This window comes from Oncorhynchus tshawytscha, linkage group LG24 (assembly GCF_018296145.1).
Source record: "Oncorhynchus tshawytscha isolate Ot180627B linkage group LG24, Otsh_v2.0, whole genome shotgun sequence".
Taxonomy (NCBI): Eukaryota; Metazoa; Chordata; class Actinopteri; order Salmoniformes; family Salmonidae; genus Oncorhynchus; species Oncorhynchus tshawytscha.
The window spans coordinates 27,258,632-27,276,053 of record NC_056452.1 but is presented as its reverse complement, the minus strand read 5'-3'; the positions used below and the strand labels follow the sequence as shown (position 1 = coordinate 27,276,053).

At 43.3% G+C, this 17,422-nt stretch overlaps 1 protein-coding gene across 1 annotated transcript; it reads left to right on the top strand.

Annotated features, from left to right (window-relative positions):
- The first annotated feature begins 40 nt into the window (after positions 1 to 40).
- Positions 41 to 17,195, top strand: dnaaf10 (dynein axonemal assembly factor 10). Its single transcript, XM_024386341.2, has 8 exons — positions 41 to 533; positions 966 to 1,066; positions 6,116 to 6,246; positions 9,533 to 9,634; positions 9,886 to 10,001; positions 13,387 to 13,521; positions 15,793 to 15,890; positions 16,216 to 17,195. Exons 1-8 carry the CDS (start codon positions 348 to 350, stop codon positions 16,421 to 16,423), a joined length of 1,077 nt encoding a protein of 358 aa, XP_024242109.2. The 5' UTR covers positions 41 to 347; the 3' UTR covers positions 16,424 to 17,195.
- Positions 17,196 to 17,422: the final 227 nt, after the last annotated feature.

Genomic DNA, 17,422 nt, shown 5'->3' with positions numbered 1-17,422 from the left:
GAGTACAGTGTTTAATTCTGTATGGATAAAAAAAACACATGTTTATATGGCATTATATATATATATTCATGTCTGCTAGGGAATGGTATGTAATGTTTTGGAAAATATAACGACATTCACAAGTATTCAACAAATATATCGTCTTTGCTATTTTTCATCCGGCTAAAATGTAGGCAGCACTTTATGTGGCCTTCCATGTCGTTCGTTTTACTACAAAATCGTGTTGACAAAGTTGCCGAACCCAAAAAATAAGCTTGCTATTATATTAATGTCAGAAATATCTATATATCTTTCATTATTAGCGCTCATAACGTTTTGATCGTCGTTATTGTCATTCCAGGGAAGAAATGTCGACGCCATTTGAGAAGCCACAAATTATAGCTCACCTTCAGAGAAGTTTAAACTACACAGTGTTTGACAGCAAATGGATTCCTTGTAGTGCAAAGTTTGTCTGTCTGGGAAACTATGCAAGGGGCACCGGAGTGATGCAAATATACGAGGTGGAACATGGAGAGGTTAAACTCATAAAAGAGGTAGCTCATTTTGTATTGTTTTGTGCTTTTGTTTTCGAGCTAGTTCAAGCTTTTAGCTAGCTAGCTACGTTAGCTTTCTAGTTTGTTCTAGAAATGTCGTTCGGATACCTTTCGTTACCATAGCAACTAGTAACACAAGGACCCCCCCCCCTTTTCCGTCTGTGATACTGCAGCAGCGATTGTAGCTAGATTGGTTTCTACGGTCACTTGACTGTTGTTAACTTAACAGTGCCATGTCAAAAACAAACATACACCAATAGCAACCATGCATGTTCATGTTGTTATCCGTTGCATTCGTTTGGACTCTAGCGATAACTATTTAGACCCTTGTTTCCCAAAGACAAGAGAGTAACTTTTTTTTTTTTTTTAGGCAATTAATCTAATGAATTTCACTTATGGACAAGCATAACAATGTCCTGTTATCTTTCACAGATCGAGAAAGCAAAGCCCATCAAGTGTGGGACATTCGGGGCCAGCTCTCTACAACAAAGACATATAGCAACTGGGGACTTTGACGGAAATCTCAATATATGGTAGCCTATTTATTTACCAACTATCTGAAAAGACACATCACATGTCTTGTCATATAGATTTACCCTACCACCAGCATGTTCTGCTATACACCATAAAAGCTATCCCTAATAAGGACATTGGTCCAGACGCCTGGTCCCAGGTCTGTTTGTACGAGCCAACTCCTTTGCGACCACAGGAGATGGTGGCTATACAGCATTAACATACGTACATATAGGGAGTTCCAGTACTAAGTTGTTGTGCAGGGGTACTGTACATATAGGGGTACTGGGGTACTGTACATATAGGGGTACTGGGGTACTGTACATATAGGTAGGGGTAAGGTAGGGGTAAGGTGCCTAGGCAGTATGTGTGGGTAGAGTCCAGTATGTGTGAGTGTGTGGGTAGAGTCCAGTATGTGTGAGTGTGTGGGTAGAGTCCAGTATGTGTGAGTGTGTGGGTAGAGTCCAGTGTGTGTGTGGGTAGAGTCCAGTGTGTGTGGGTAGAGTCCAGTATGTGTTTGGGTGTGGGTAGAGTCCAGTATGTGTCTGGGTGTGGGTAGAGTCCAGTATGTGTCTGGGTGTGGGTAGAGTCCAGTATGTGTCTGGGTGTGGGTAGAGTCCAGTATGTGTCTGGGTGTGGGTAGAGTCCAGTATGTGTCTGGGTGTGGGTAGAGTCCAGTATGTGTCTGGGTGTGGGTAGAGTCCAGTATGTGTCTGGGTAGAGTCCAGTATGTGTCTGGGTAGAGTCCAGTATGTGTCTGGGTAGAGTCCAGTATGTGTCTGGGTAGAGTCCAGTATGTGTCTGGGTAGAGTCCAGTATGTGTCTGGGTAGAGTCCAGTATGTGTCTGGGTAGAGTCCAGTATGTGTCTGGGTAGAGTCCAGTATGTGTCTGGGTGTGGGTAGAGTCCAGTATGTGTCTGGGTGTGGGTAGAGTCCAGTAGAGTCCGGGTATGTGTCGGGTGTGGGTAGAGTCCAGTTTGTGTCGGGGTGTGGGTAGAGTCCAGTATGTGTCGGGTGTGGGTAGACTCCAGTATGTGTCGGGGTGTGGGTAGACTCCAGTATGTGTCTGGGTGTGGGTAGAGTCCAGTAGAGGCCGGGTATGTGTCGGGTGTGGGTAGAGTCCAGTTTGTGTCGGGGTGTGGGTAGAGTCCAGTATGTGTCTGGGTGTGGGTAGAGTCCAGTATGTGTCTGGGTGTGGGTAGAGTCCAGTAGAGTCCGGGTATTTTTATTTTTATTTTTTTTATTTCACCTTTATTTAACCAGGTAGGCTAGTTGAGAACAAGTTCTCATTTACAACTGCGACCTGGCCAAGATAAAGCATAGCAGTGTGAGCAGACAACATATATAAACAACTTAACAAGTCAATAACACAGTAGAAAACAAAGGGGGAGTCTATATACAATGTACAATGTGTGCAAAAGGCATGAGGAGGTAGACGAATAGTTACAATTTTGCAGATTAACACTGGAGTGATATATGATCAGATGGTCATGTACAGGTAGAGATATTGGTGTGCAAAAGAGCAGAAAAGTAAATAAATAAAAACAGTATGGGGATGAAGTAGGTGAAAATGGGTGGGCTATTTACCAATAGACTATGTACAGCTGCAGCGATCGGTTAGCTGCTCAGATAGCTGTTTGAAGTTGGTGAGGGAGATATGTTTGATATGTTTGATATGAGTCTGGAAGGAGAGTTTGCAGTCTAGCCAGACACCTAGGTACTTATAGATGTCCACATATTCAAGGTCGGAACCATCCAGGGTGGTGATGCTAGTCGGGCATGCGGGTGCAGGCAGCGATCGGTTGAAAAGCATGCATTTGGTTTTACTAGCGTTTAAGAGGAGTTGGAGGCCACGGAAGGAGTGTTGTATGGCATTGAAGCTTGTTTGGAGGTTAGATAGCACAGTGTCCAATGACGGGCCGAAAGTATATAGAATGGTGTCGTCTGCGTAGAGGTGGATCAGGGAATCGCCCGCAGCAAGAGCAACATCATTGATATACACAGAGAAAAGAGTCGGCCCGAGAATTGAACCCTGTGGTACCCCCATAGAGACTGCCAGAGGACCGGACAGCATGCCCTCCGATTTGACACACTGAACTCTGTCTGCAAAGTAATTGGTGAACCAGGCAAGGCAGTCATCCGAAAAACCGAGGCTACTGAGTCTGCCGATGAGAATATGGTGATTGACAGAGTCGAAAGCCTTGGCAAGGTCGATGAAGACGGCTGCACAGTACTGTCTTTTATCGATGGCGGTTATGATATCGTTTAGTACCTTGAGTGTGGCTGAGGTGCACCCGTGACCGGCTCGGAAGCCAGATTGCACAGCGGAGAAGGTATGGTGGGATTCGAGATGGTCAGTGACCTGTTTGTTGACTTGGCTTTCAAAGACCTTAAATAGGCAGGGCAGGATGGATATAGGTCTGTAACAGTTTGGGTCCAGGGTGTCTCCCCCTTTGAAGAGGGGGATGACTGCGGCAGCTTTCAATCCTTGGGGATCTCAGACGATATGAAAGAGAGGTTGAACAGGCTGGTAATAGGGGTTGCGACAATGGCGGCGGATAGTTTCAGAAATAGGGGGTCCAGATTGTCAAGCCCAGCTGATTTGTACGGGTCCAGGTTTTGCAGCTCTTTCAGAACATCTGCTATCTGGATTTGGGTAAAGGAGAACTTGGAGAGGCTTGGGCGAGGAGCTGCCGGGGGAGGAGCTGTTGGCCGAGGTTGGAGTAGCCAGGCGGAAGGCATGGCCAGCCGTTGAGAAATGCTTATTGAAGTTTTCGATAATCATGGATTTATCGGTGGTGACCGTGTTACCTAGCCTCAGTGCAGTGGGCAGCTGGGAGGAGGTGCTCTTGTTCTCCATGGACTTCACAGTGTCCCAGAACTTTTTGGAGTTGGAGCTACAGGATGCAAACTTCTGCCTGAAGAAGCTGGCCTTAGCTTTCCTGACTGACTGCGTGTATTGGTTCCGGACTTCCCTGAACAGTTGCATATCACGGGGACTATTCGATGCTATTGCAGTCCGCCACAGGATGTTTTTGTGCTGGTCGAGGGCAGTCAGGTCTGGGGTGAACCAAGGACTGTATCTGTTCTTAGTTCTGCATTTTTTGAACGGAGCATGCTTATCTAAAATGGTGAGGAAGTTACTTTTAAAGAATGACCAGGCATCCTCAACTGACGGGATGAGGTCGATGTCCTTCCAGGATACACGGGCCAGGTCGATTAGAAAGGCCTGCTCACAGAAGTGTTTTAGGGAGCGTTTGACCGTGATGAGGGTAGTCGTTTGACTGCGGCTCCGTAGCGGATACAGGCAATGAGGCAGTGATCGCTGAGATCCTGGTTGAAGACAGCAGAGGTGTATTTGGAGGGCCAGTTGGTCAGGATGACGTCTATGAGGGTGCCCTTGTTTACAGAGTTAGGGTTGTACCTGGTGGGTTCCTTGATGATTTGTGTGAGATTGAGGGCATCTAGCTTAGATTGTAGGACTGGCGGGGTGTTAAGCATATCCCAGTTTAGGTCACCTAACAGAACAAACTCTGAGGCTAGATGGGGGCGATCAATTCACAAATGGTGTCCAGGGCACAGCTGGGAGCTGAGGGGGTCGGTAGCAGGCGGCAACAGTGAGAGACTTATTTCTGGAGAGAGTAATTTTCAAAATTAGTAGTTCGAACTGTTTGGGTATGGACCTGGAAAGTATGACATTACTTTGCAGGCTATCTCTGCAGTAGACTGCAACTCCTCCCCCTTTGGCAGATCTATCTTGACGGAAGATGTTATAGTTGGGTATGGAAATCTCTGAATTTTTGGTGGCCTTCCTGAGCCAGGATTCAGACACAGCATGGACATCAGGGTTAGCAGAGTGTGCTAGAGCAGTGAGTAAAACAAACTTAGGGAGGAGGCTTCTGATGTTGACATGCATGAAACCAAGGCTTTTACGATCACAGAAGTCAACAAATGAGGGAGCCTGGGGACATGCAGGGCCTGGGTTTACCTCCACATCACCCGCGGAACAGAGGAGGAGTAGAATGAGGGTGCGGCTAAAGGCTATCAAAACTGGTCGCCTAGAGCGTTGGGGACAGAGAATAAGAGGAGCAGGTTTCTGGGCATGGTAGAATATATTCAGGGCATAATGCGCAGACAGGGGTATGGTGGGGTGCGGGTACAGCGGAGGTAAGCCCAGGCACTGGGTGATGATGAGAGAGATTGTATCTCTGGACATGCTGGTTGTAATGGGTGAGGTCACCGCATGTGTGGGAGGTGGGACAAAGGAGGTATCAGGGGTATGAAGAGTAGAACTAGGGGCTCCATTGTGAACTAAAACAATGATAACTAACCTGAGCAACAGTATACAAGGCATATTGACATTTGAGAGAGACATACAGCGAGGCATACAGTAATCACAGGTGTTGAATTGGGAAAGCTAGCTAAAACAGTAGGTGAGACAACAGCTAATCAGCTAGCATAACAACAGCAGGTAAAATGGCGTTGACTAGGCAACGGGGGCCGACAGATAAAACATAAACAGGCAGAATGGAGTACCGTGATTAATGGACAGTCCAGAGTGCATCAGCTATGTAGCCAAGAGAGTCGGGTGTGTCGGGTGTGGGTAGAGTCCAGTTTGTGTCGGGGTGTGGGTAGAGTCCAGTATGTGTCGGGGTGTGGGTAGACTCCAGTATGTGTCGGGGTGTGGGTAGACTCCAGTATGTGTCGGGGTGTGGGTAGACTCCAGTATGTGTCGGGGTGTGGGTAGAGTCCAGTATGTGTCGGGGTGTGGGTAGAGTCCAGTATGTGTCAGTGTGTGGGTAGAGTCCAGGATGTGTCAGTGTGTGGGTCCAGTAGAGTCCAGTATGTGTGGGTTGTGGGTAGAGTCCAGTATGTGTCCATAGAGTCAGTACAAGGGAGTTGGTGGAAAAAGGGTCAATGCAGGTAGTCTGGTTAGCCTTTTGATTAGCTATTTAGAAGTCTTGTGACTTGGGGGTAGAAGCAGTTCCTGTTGGTTCCAGACTTGGTGCTGTGGTACTGCTTGCCGTGCAATAGTCATCTGATCCTGATATCCCCTTGTCTGTCTGTAGGAACCTGGAGGTGCCTGATGTGTCTGTGTACTCTGTGAAGGCCCACAAGGAGATCGTGAACAGCATAGATGGTGTCGGGGGCCTGGGGATCGGTGACGGGGCCCCCGAGATTGTAACTGGGAGCAGAGATGGTAATTATGACATAGATTTTTTAAAGATTACTTTAATCCTGAGGGTGTGGCTAGGATTCTTAGGCAATCACTTGTAGGATGCTGTAGTAGAAGATAGAATACAGACAGAAGTCATAAATGCAATAACATCAACTGAGTTTTAGTTTCAAGTACAGGATACACATGGTGTACTGTGTACACCGTCCAACTGAATGCTTTCGCGCAGGTTCCTTCTAGACAACCCAACAACAATAAGAAATAATAAAAGATAAGAATACCAACATATACCAACAAGTAAATGGCTCAGTAGAATAGAATAAACATTTTAGCATAAATATAATACAGGAAGGCACAATTTATAGTACAATATTTACAGAGCCTTCAGAAAGGATTTAATCTCCATGAATTTTTCCAGATTTTGTTGTTACAAAAAGAGGGATTAAAATGGATTAAATTGTCATTTTTGGTTGGTCAATGATCTACACAAAATACGTTAATGTCAAACTGGAAGAAAAATCCTAACATTTGAATTTTTTTTATTTTTTTCATTACAAAATAATAATAACTCATCTTGATTAGATAAGTATTTAACCCCCAGAGTCAATATGTTTTAGAATCACCTTTGGCAGCGATTACAGCTGTGAGTCTTTCTGGGTAAGTCTCTTAAGAGCTTTCCACACCTAATTGTACAATATTTGCACATTATTCTTTTTAAAAGTCTTCAAGCTCTGTCAAGTTGGTTGTTGATCATTGCTAGACAGCCATTTTCTAGTCTTGCCATAGATTTTCAAGGCGATTTAAGTCAAAACTGTAACTAGGTTACTCAGGAACACTCAACGTTGTCTTGGTAAACAACTCCAGTGTATATTTGGCCTTGTGTTTTAGGTTATTTTCCTGCTGAAGGATGAATTTGTCTCCCAGTGTCTGTTGGAAAGCAGACTGAACCATGTTTTCCTCTAGGATTTTGCCTGTGCTTAGCTCTATTCCGTTTCTTTTTATTATTAAAACAAACTCCCTAGTCCTTGCCGATGACAAACATACCTATAACATGATGCAGCCACCACCAAGCTGGAAAGTATATGGAGGGGTACTTGGTGATGTGTTTTGATTTGCCCCAAACATAACACTTTGTATTCTGGACATAAAGTTAATTTGTTTACCACATTTTTTGCAGTTTTACTTCAGTGCCTTAATGCAAACAGGATGTAGGCTTCCTTCTTTTCACTCTGTCAATTAGGTTCGTATTGTGGAGTAATTACAGTGTTTTTGATCCATCCTCAGTTTTCTCTTGTCAGCCATTAAACTCTGTAACTGTTTTAAAGTCACCATTGGCCTCATGGTGAAATCCATGAGCGGTTTCCTTCCTCTCCGGCAACTGAGTTAGGGAGGACGCTTGTATCTTTGTAGTAACTGGGTGTATTGATACACCATCCAAAGTGCAATAAATAACTTCACCATGCTCAAAGGGATATTCAATGTCAGATTTAAAAAAATACTCACCGACTAATAGTTGCCCTTCTTTGTGAGGCATTGGAAAACCTCCAAGGTCTTCGTGGTTGAATCTGTGTTAGAAATTCACTGCTCGACAGAGGGGGCAATTGTATGTGTGGGGTACAGAGATTAGGTAGTTATTGAAAAATCATGTTAAACACTATTATTGCATACAGTAAGTCCATGCAACTTATTATGTGACTTGTTAAATAAAGTTTTACTCCTAAACTTATTTAGGCCATAACAAAGTGGCTGAATACTTATTGACTCAAAACATTTCAGCTTTTAATTTGTAATAAAGTTTTGAAAATAAACAATTCCACTTTGACATTATGGGGGTATTGTGTGTAGGCCATTGAAAACACATCTCTCTTTAATCTATTTTAAATTCAGGCTGTAACAACAAAATGTGGGAAAAAAGTCAAGAGGTGTGAATATTTTTTGGGGAATGTTTAAATTGCACAGTATTTAAGTTGTACAGTGTTTAGCAATAATACATATGAGTCTTGTAGCAGCAGTTGTGATTGTGTGTGTGTGTGTGTGTGTGTGTGTGTGTGTAGTATTACTGTGTATGGATGAGTGTTTGTCTGTGTAGGTGTGTCCATGAGTGAGTGTATGTGCAGGTGGTCAGTCCAGTTCAAGTGCAGTCTGATGGCTTGTAGATATAAACTGTCACTGAACCTGTTGGTATCAGATCTCATGCTCCGAAACCGTCTGCCGCCTACTCAGCATCTCACAAAGGCACGGCGGTTGGAACCAAAAATCTTACATTTGGACTCATCAGACCAAAGGACAGATTTCCACCGGTCTAATGTCCGTTGTGTTTCTTGGCCCAAGCAAGTCTCTTATTATTGGTGTCCTTTAGTAGTGGTTTCTTTGCAGAAATTCGACCATGAAGGCCTGATTCACAGTCTCCTCTGAACAGTTGATGTTGAGATGTGTCTGTTACTTGAACTCTGTGAAGCATTTATTTGGGCTGCAATTTCTGAGGCCGGTAACTCTAATGAACTTATCCTCTGCAGCAGAGGTAACTCTGGGTCTTCCTTTCCTGTGGCGGTCCTCATGCGAGCCAGTTTCATTATAGCGCGTGATGGTTTTTGCGACTGTACTTGAAGAAACTTTATAAGTTCTTGAAATTTTCCGGATTGACTTACCTTCATGTCTAAAAGTAATGATGGACTGTCGTTTCTCTTTGCGTGTTTGAGCTGTTCTTGCCATAATATGGACCTGGTCTTTTACCAAATAGGGCTATCTTCTGTATACCACACCTACCTTGTCACAACACAACTGATTGGCTGGAACGCATTAAGAAGGAAAGAAATTCCACAAATGAACTTTTAACAAGGCACACCTCATAATTGAAATGCATTCCAGGTGACTACCTCATGAAGCTGGTTGAGAGAATGCCAAGAGTGTGCAAAAAGCTGTCGTCAAGGCAAACGGTGGCTACTTTGAAGAATCTCAAATTGAAAATATATATTTGGTTAATACATGATTCCATGTGTGTTATTTCATAGTTTTAATGTCTTCACTATTATTCTACAATGTAGAAAATAGTTAAAAATAAAGAAAAACCCTGCAATGAGTAGGTGTGTCCAAACTGACTGGTACTGTATCTCGCTTCTACTCAAGTGTTTTCTTTATTTTGTCAGTTGCTTGTGTATTCCTCAATGTTGATGGATGAGTCCTGGATGGATGAGTCTTTTAACATGTTCCAATCTGTATTCTCAAAACAGTCCTGCAAAGCCGGCATCTTACGTGAGGCATCATATTAGGTTTTTAATGTTATCCCTGCTGTCTGTTTTCTGTCTTCCAGGGACAGTGAAGGTGTGGGACCCCAGACAGAAGGACTCACCTGTGGCTAACATGGAGCCAGGGGAGGGGGAGGCCAAGAGAGATTGCTGGACCGTAGCTTTTGGTACGTATGAGAGAGAAATGCTAGCATACTGGTAACCCATGGTTTCCCAAGCTGCGTCGCTCCTGTCACTTCACTCATCTGCGCTCATCTCAAATCTGCATTGGGCCGCAGAATTAATAGATTTAATGTTGTCCTTCGCTTACAGAATTTAGCAAAGCATAGGTCCTAAATGTTCAAGTTACAACATTTTAAAATCCCATCATAGTGATGAGTTAACCCGTCTAAGGTCCGTTTGACCATTTCTTTCCCAGGCCACGCCTTCAATGACCAGGACCGCTGTGTGTGTGCTGGATACGACAATGGAGACATCAAGCTCTTTGACCTCAGGAACATGTCTCTCCGGTGGGAAACCAACATTAGAAATGGGGTGAGACCAACTGAAGATACCAATGGCCGGGGTCCTGCACCCAGATTAAAGGGAAAGTGCAAGAGTTTGGCAATTAAGCCTTTTCTATTTACCCAAAGTCTGATTAACTGATGGGTACCAATTTTATGTCTAAGCGTGCCGTGTGCTAGCAGTACCTGTATACCTCCAGTCATTGTGCTAACGCTAGTTAGCAACAGCTCACAAAACTACCTACAACCTCCTTCATAGTGGATACAGAGACATAAAAATGTTATCAATTAGTTAATTTGACTCTGGGTAAATAGAAATTAGGGCTGGCTTCCTGGACACAGATTAAGCCTTCTTCTCAACTAAAATCTCACACTGTCCCTTTTAAACCCAGTTCTATTCAGAAATGTACTTTCAATGGGGATTTTAGTTGAGAAGAATGATTAGGTTCTGTTCTATCCACATCCAGGAAGTTCAGCTTTACAGCGTGATTGAAATTTAAAGGTCATGTTCCCGCTTTAGCGGAGACTGCATTCAGGGTAAGCGCTGCATATGTCGGCTCAAATTGGAAATGACCTTCACATCACGGAATCTGTAACGTTTCAGCTTTACCGACTGAATAGAGCCCTTACTCTGTGTCCGGGAAACCAGCCCTATATGTCTGTAGAATGATATGGTAGTGGTGGTCTATACCTGCTTTTTGGTCCTATCGATATTGACACAGTAACAACCGAACCCTTCAAATGGTGAACAGCCAACCTTTATATTCATTAAAGGTCCTGTGCAGTCAAAATTCAGTTTTACCTGTGTTTTGTATCATATTGTACAACAGCGGCTGAAACTAAAGCTGTAAAAGTGTGAAAAACGTCAATCAGTCTTATGTCCTGATAGTTGCTGGTTGAAAATACAATCTACACTGGACCTTCTAATCAGCCTGTTTGAATGGGGCGGGAGTTTTGGCCTGTGTAGTAGACCAATAACAATGAGTTCCAAACCTCTCTGCCAATAACAGCTAGGTAACTTTTCCCCTCTCGGAATTTGCAAGAAGCTAACCACATAGCCAGATAAACCAAATGTACAACTGCAGCGCATTTAGCACATTTTAGACAGTTCACTTAATAGTTGGCAAACATTTAAGTGTGAATTCCATACAGTAACTAGGTCACCTGACGCGTGCTGCACAACAGTGAATGACTCACGAGGCTCCGGTCTCTCGTCATGTGACTGGGGACAACCGGTAAGTTTCAGAATGGAAAAAGTCATGTAACAGGCCAAATGAAGGCAAGCTCATAACCCAGTGCACAAGCTGACTGCGGGTATTGCCTTAAAAAGGTCAAAATTAACATTTAAAATATGATAAACATTAAGATAAATCAAAATACCCCAGTATAAGCCTAATTTCTACCTCTACATTGGACATTTTTAAATGTTTTTTTCCTGGATAATTGTTGTATATGTAGTGTTTCATGGTGTTATACATCTATAAGGGCCTTCCCCCCCCTTTCAACACTGAGACCCAAGCGAGGAAAAAGTACATTTTTAATATTACATGTATATGAGATATACTAGTAAAGTACATCTGTGGGTATGCTTTACACATACTATCATTTCACTTCAATACACATATTAAAACTGTACTTTAAATGAATACTATTTTAGTATACTATATGTTCACTGTCATTACCCTGCAATACATTGACGCACACAGTAATGGAGAACAATGACCTTCCATGTTGTTTTGTGGTGTTTTTTCTTCTTCCTAGGGGATAGATCAGCTTTAATATTGTAGATAGCTTCTATCAATGTAATTGTCTTCATAGTTTCCAATTCCCCATACAGTCCATTCAGAAAGTATTCAGACCCCTTGACTTTTCCCACATTTTTGTTACGTTACAGCCTTATTCTAAAATGGATGACAAAAAAAAAAAAGCACATCCTCATCAAATCGACACACAATTCCCCATAATGACAAAGCGAAAGCAGGTTTAGACATTTTTGAAAATTTATTAAAAATAAATACCTTATTTACATAGGTATTCAGGCCCTTTGCGATGAGACTCTAAATTAAGCTCAGGTGCATCCTGTTTCCATTGATCATCCTTGATGTTTCTAGAACTTGATTGGAGTCCACCTGTGGTAAATTCAATTGAATGGACATGATTTGGAAAGGCACACACCTGTCTATATGAGGTCCCACAGTTGACAGTGCATGTTAGAGCAAAAACCAAGCCACGAGGTCGAAGGAATTGTTCTAGAGCTCCGAGACAGGATCTGGGGAAGGGTACCAAAATATTCCTGCGGCATTGAAGGGCCCCAAGAACACAGTGGCCTCCATCATTCTTAAATGGAAGAAGTTTGGAACCACCAAGACTAATCCTAGAGCTGACCAAACTGAGCAATCGGAGGAGAGGTGACCCAAGAACCGGATGGTCACTCTGACAGAGCTCCAGAGTTCCTCTGTGGAGATGGGAGATCCTTCCAGAAGGACAACCATCTCTGCAGCACTCCACCAATCAGGTCTTTATGGTAGAGTGGCCAAATGGAAGCCACTCCGCACTTGGAGTTTGCAAAAATCCACCTAAAGGACTCTCAGATCATGAGAACCAAGATTCTCTGCTCTGATAAAACCAAGATTGAACTCTTTGGCCTGAATGCCAAGAGTCACATCTGGAGGAAACCTGGCACCATCCCTACAGTGAAACGTAGTGGTGGCATCATACTGTGGGGATGCTTTTCAGTGGCAAGGACTGGGAGACTAGTCAGGATCAAGGGAAAGATGAACGGAGCAAAGTACAGAGATCCTTGATGAAAACCTGCTCAGGACCTCCGACTGGAGCGAAGGTTCACCTTCCACAGGACAATAACCCTAAGCACACAGCCAAGACAACACAGGAGTGGCTTCGGGACAAGTCTCTGAATGTCCTTGATTGGCCCAGCCAGGGCCCGGACTTGAACCCGATCAAACATCTCTGGACAGACCTGAAAATAGCTGTGCAGCAACACTCCCCATCTAACCTGAAAGAGCTTGAGAGGATCTGCAGAGAAGAATGGGAGAAACTCCCCAAATACAGGTGTGCCAAGCTTGTAGTGTCTTGCCCAAGAACACTCGAGGCTGTAATCACTGCCAGAAGTGTTACAACAAACTACTTAGTCTGAATACTTGTATAAATGTGATATTTCCGTTTCTTTTTTTTCTTTTTTTATATACATTTGCAAACAATTCTAAAACCTGTTTTTCTTTAATTGTGGGGTATTGTGTGTAGATTGATGAGTAAAAGGTTCTGAGGTCATTTGTCTCGGTGCCAGGAGCTGAAGTTAGTTCAACTGAGGTCATTTCTCTAGAATGGCTCGGCTGTCCGGCTGTCCACTCCAGGGACTCAGTGCCTGATTGTGATCTTCTTTTATTACTGTCCTGCAGGTATGCCACGTGGAGTTTGACAGGAAGGATATCAACATGAACAAGCTAGTGGCCACTTCGTTGGAGGGGAAATTCCACGTCTTTGACATGAGGACCCAGCACCCCACCAAGGGCTTCGACTCCGTCTCCGAAAAGGTAATTGGCCGATTTAGAAGGCGGAAAAAAGTGTCAAAGGTTATTTTTCATCCCCTGGTGGCGGTGAGTCAGTTGTGGTTACAGATGGGGAGAGAAAATTATTTTGAATGTTTTCACAACTGGATCTGTGTGGCGGCCATGTTTTTCTTACACGCTCATGTCCATGAAGCTGCCTGCCAAAGATCACATAAGGCCTGTGGAGAGTGTGGCTTTTTAATCGTTCCTCCATGAAATGAAAACACACTTGACAAACTTGCGTTAAAGCCCTGTGCCCAGATTCACAAAACCTTAAGAAGAAATGTCTTACCGACATTTTTTTTCCTTAACTATAGATGTGTGAAGAAAGTTAAGCAAAGTTGATATTCCTTCGGAGCTGTTGTCCAGGGTTGGAGTAGCCAGGAGGAAGGCATGGCCAGCCGTTGAGAAATGCTTATTGAAATGTTCGATTATCAAGGATTTATCGATGGTGACACTGTTTCCTAGCCTCAGTGCAGTGGGCAGCTGGGAGGAGGTGCTCTTGTTCTCCATGAACTTTACAGTTCGAGCTACAGGATGCTGAAGAACTGAATTCCTAAGACCATTTTGAGGAATTGCACTTACGAACTCTTATGAACTTCTTAATTTATTTTTTTCATAAGAAACTTCTTACGAAGTTATGTTTTGTGAATCTGGCCCATAGTTGTGTCCCAAATGGCACTCTTTCCACTATATAGTGCACTACTTTTGACCAGAGAGAACCTTTTGACCTCTGTGGGTAGCCTTGCGGTTTGACCAGAGCTCTGTGGGTAGCCTTGCGGTTTGACCAGAGCTCTGTGGGTAGCCGTGCGGTTCGAGCGTTGGGCCTGTAACCGAAAGGTTGCTAGTTCGAATCCAGGACCCTACAAGGTGAAAAATCTGTGAATGTGCGTTTGCGCAAGACACTTAACCCCAATTGCTCCAGGGTCAAACCCTGGCCATGACCCGGCTCTCCAAGGGTGTCTGTCACAGGGAGAGTTGTGATGTGAAATTAAACATTTTTTTAATTTTAAATTTCTTTTTTTTTTGAATTTGCATATACACATGCATATTAATACACACTAGCACATGTATGAAATGGGACAAATATAATACAGCCATCAAAGTATTATTTTAACCGGAACCCTTTGGGCCCTGATCAAAAGTAGTGCTCTTTTAGGGATTAGGGTACTATTTGTGACGCGGCCCTGGCTCCGTTCGTCTGGTGTTTTGGGGAGATCAGAGAGGACTTTGCCTCCATACCTCTTTAGAATATTTGTGTTGTTCATTGAGCGATCAACAGTCTGCACATTAAATATATCTCATATTGGATGGGATTTGAAGGTTGGAAGTGTTTTCCAATCCACTCCTATTGGTTGAGTTGTTGTTTGTAGTTTCATGCCTCTTTCCCTAATCAAAATTGTTGGCTTGTACATCTGCCACCGACATGGGATATTACTAACCTTTGGCTGAATATATGCTACTAGACCTTTTGGATTGAACTTGCAATCACAGAAATAGAATGACCACCCATTAACTTGAATGCAAATCCCATTCTATGAATTATTTCTCTGCTTGCAATATCCATTTAATTTTTTTTTCATTCTTCGGGATTGGTGTCCATTCTACGGGACAGTTGAGCTAACATAGGCTAATGCGATTAGCATGAGGTTGTAAGTAACAAGAGAATTTCCCAGGGCATAGACATATCTGATACTGGCAGAAAGCTTAAATTCTTGTTAATCTAACTGCACTGTCCATTTTACAGGAGCTATTACAGTAAAATAATACCATGATAGTGTTTCAGGAGAGGGCACAATTTTGAACATAGTTATTAATAAACAAATTAGGCACATTTAGGCAGTCTTGATACAAAAGCTTGAACAGAAATGCAATGGTTCATTGGATCAGTTTAAAACTTTGGACATACACTGATGCCATCTAGTGGCCAAAATCTAAATTGCACCTGGGCTGGAATAATGGACTTTCTGATGGTAAAAAAATAAATACAAAATGTTTTTCTTTTTTCTTAGTATTATCTTTTACCAGATCTATTGTGTTTTATTCTCCTACATTCCTTTCAACATTTCCATACACTTCAAAGTGTTTCCTTTCAAATGGTACCAAGAAAATGCATATCCTTGCTTCAGGGCCTGAGCTACAGGCAGTTAGATTTGGGTATGTCATGTTAGGTGAACATTTTAAGAGGGGGCTAATCCTTAAGAGGATTAGCACATTGTTTTGTATGTAAATGGGTTCTTTCCATTTCATCCCAAGGCCCATAAATCAACGATCTGGCAAGTGAGACATCTGCCCCAGAACAGAGACATCTTTATGACAGCAGGGGGAGCTGGAAACCTTCATCTATGGAAATAGTAAGTCACTTTATCGATTCTCCACTAACTTGGTAAAATGGATTTCAACCCATAACCTCAGAAACATGTCTCTATAATGGTAAACTAACATCAAACATGGTTAGGTAAGAGTCAAAATCAATGCTCTTCACTCCTGGTACAGTGTGTGGTCTGAATCCTAACTTGAGATTAACATGCATAATTGGCATCAGTGTATGATGTACTGTATGTGAAAGTCTGAGTTATGTGCTTTTATCTCAAGTTACATGTAGGATGTATCCCTGAATGAGTCTAGACTTGTGTGTAGATGCATCCTTGATTCCCGCTGCCTTTGTCCTGTTAACAGTGAATACCCGGCTCAGAGAAGTAAGAAGGACTCAGATGAGGTGGACATGGGCGTGGCCGGCACAGTCACCCTGCTGCAGAACGTCACTCTGTCCACCCAGCCAATCGCCAGCCTGGACTGGAGCCCCGACAAGCAGGGTCTGTGCGTCTGCTCCGCCTTTGACCAGTCCGTCCGCGTCCTCATCGTGACCAAGCTCAACCGTGTGTGAGGTGTACGGTGGAGTACCCCCTAGGCTCTGATCTTGGGTCAGTTTTGCATCCCCCCCCCAGATGGTGAAGGGGGTACATCAGAAGCAGATGTATGATTAGCAAAGTAATATCAGTAAGGAAGAGGTGAACCCCAGCAGGACTGTGACCCAACTAGCTATCTATCTTCAAGGCCTGCTATTCCAAGTTAAAATTACTAACAGAATACCCAGTTGGCCTCCACGGATGGCAGTGAGAAACGCTCCTCCTTGTAATTCAGTAGAAGCGCTCTCTCACCCTCTCTAGTGTCCCTCTCTCTATCTCCAGTCCCCCTCCCTCTCTCGTCTCATCAAACAGTTTCTATTGAAGTCACACAGGATTTTGTGGAACTCGATATCCTTTGTTTCTCTCTCTTCCAGCCATCCTTTCTCCTGTTCAAACCACGTGTAGCCTATGTTTCTAATGACAGGTTGATACTCTGAACAAAAATGCTTTGCTAACTGAAGTTAGCATATTTTGCTGCTTGAGAAAAACTGCTTGTGGTCATTATCTTTTACGAGGCAGGGTGTGTTTGATTGGCACATGCCTCCAGTTTTGCCTACAAATGTTCTTACTGTGAATTTGTTATAAAACCCCCATACTGGGGAGGACTCGTTCCAGATTAAAATGGCCTTTTTGAGAACTAGTATTGTCTTATTGCTTTGGACTTTTAATACTCAAGTCTGTGACCTAAATTTACATGTATAAAGTGGTACCGTGTTTTATGGGGCTGAAATAAAAGCTTGCAGAAATGTTCCATATGCAAATTTGTTTACATCCCTGTTGGTGATCATTTGTCATCAGCCAAGATAATCCATCTACCTGACAGGTGTGGCATATGAAGAAGCTGATTAAACAGCATGGTCATTACACAGGTGCAACTTGTGCTGGGGATAATAAAAGGGCACTCTAAAATGTGCGGTTTTGTCACAACACAGTGCTACAGATTAGACTTTGAATGAGTGGGCAATTGGCATGCTGAC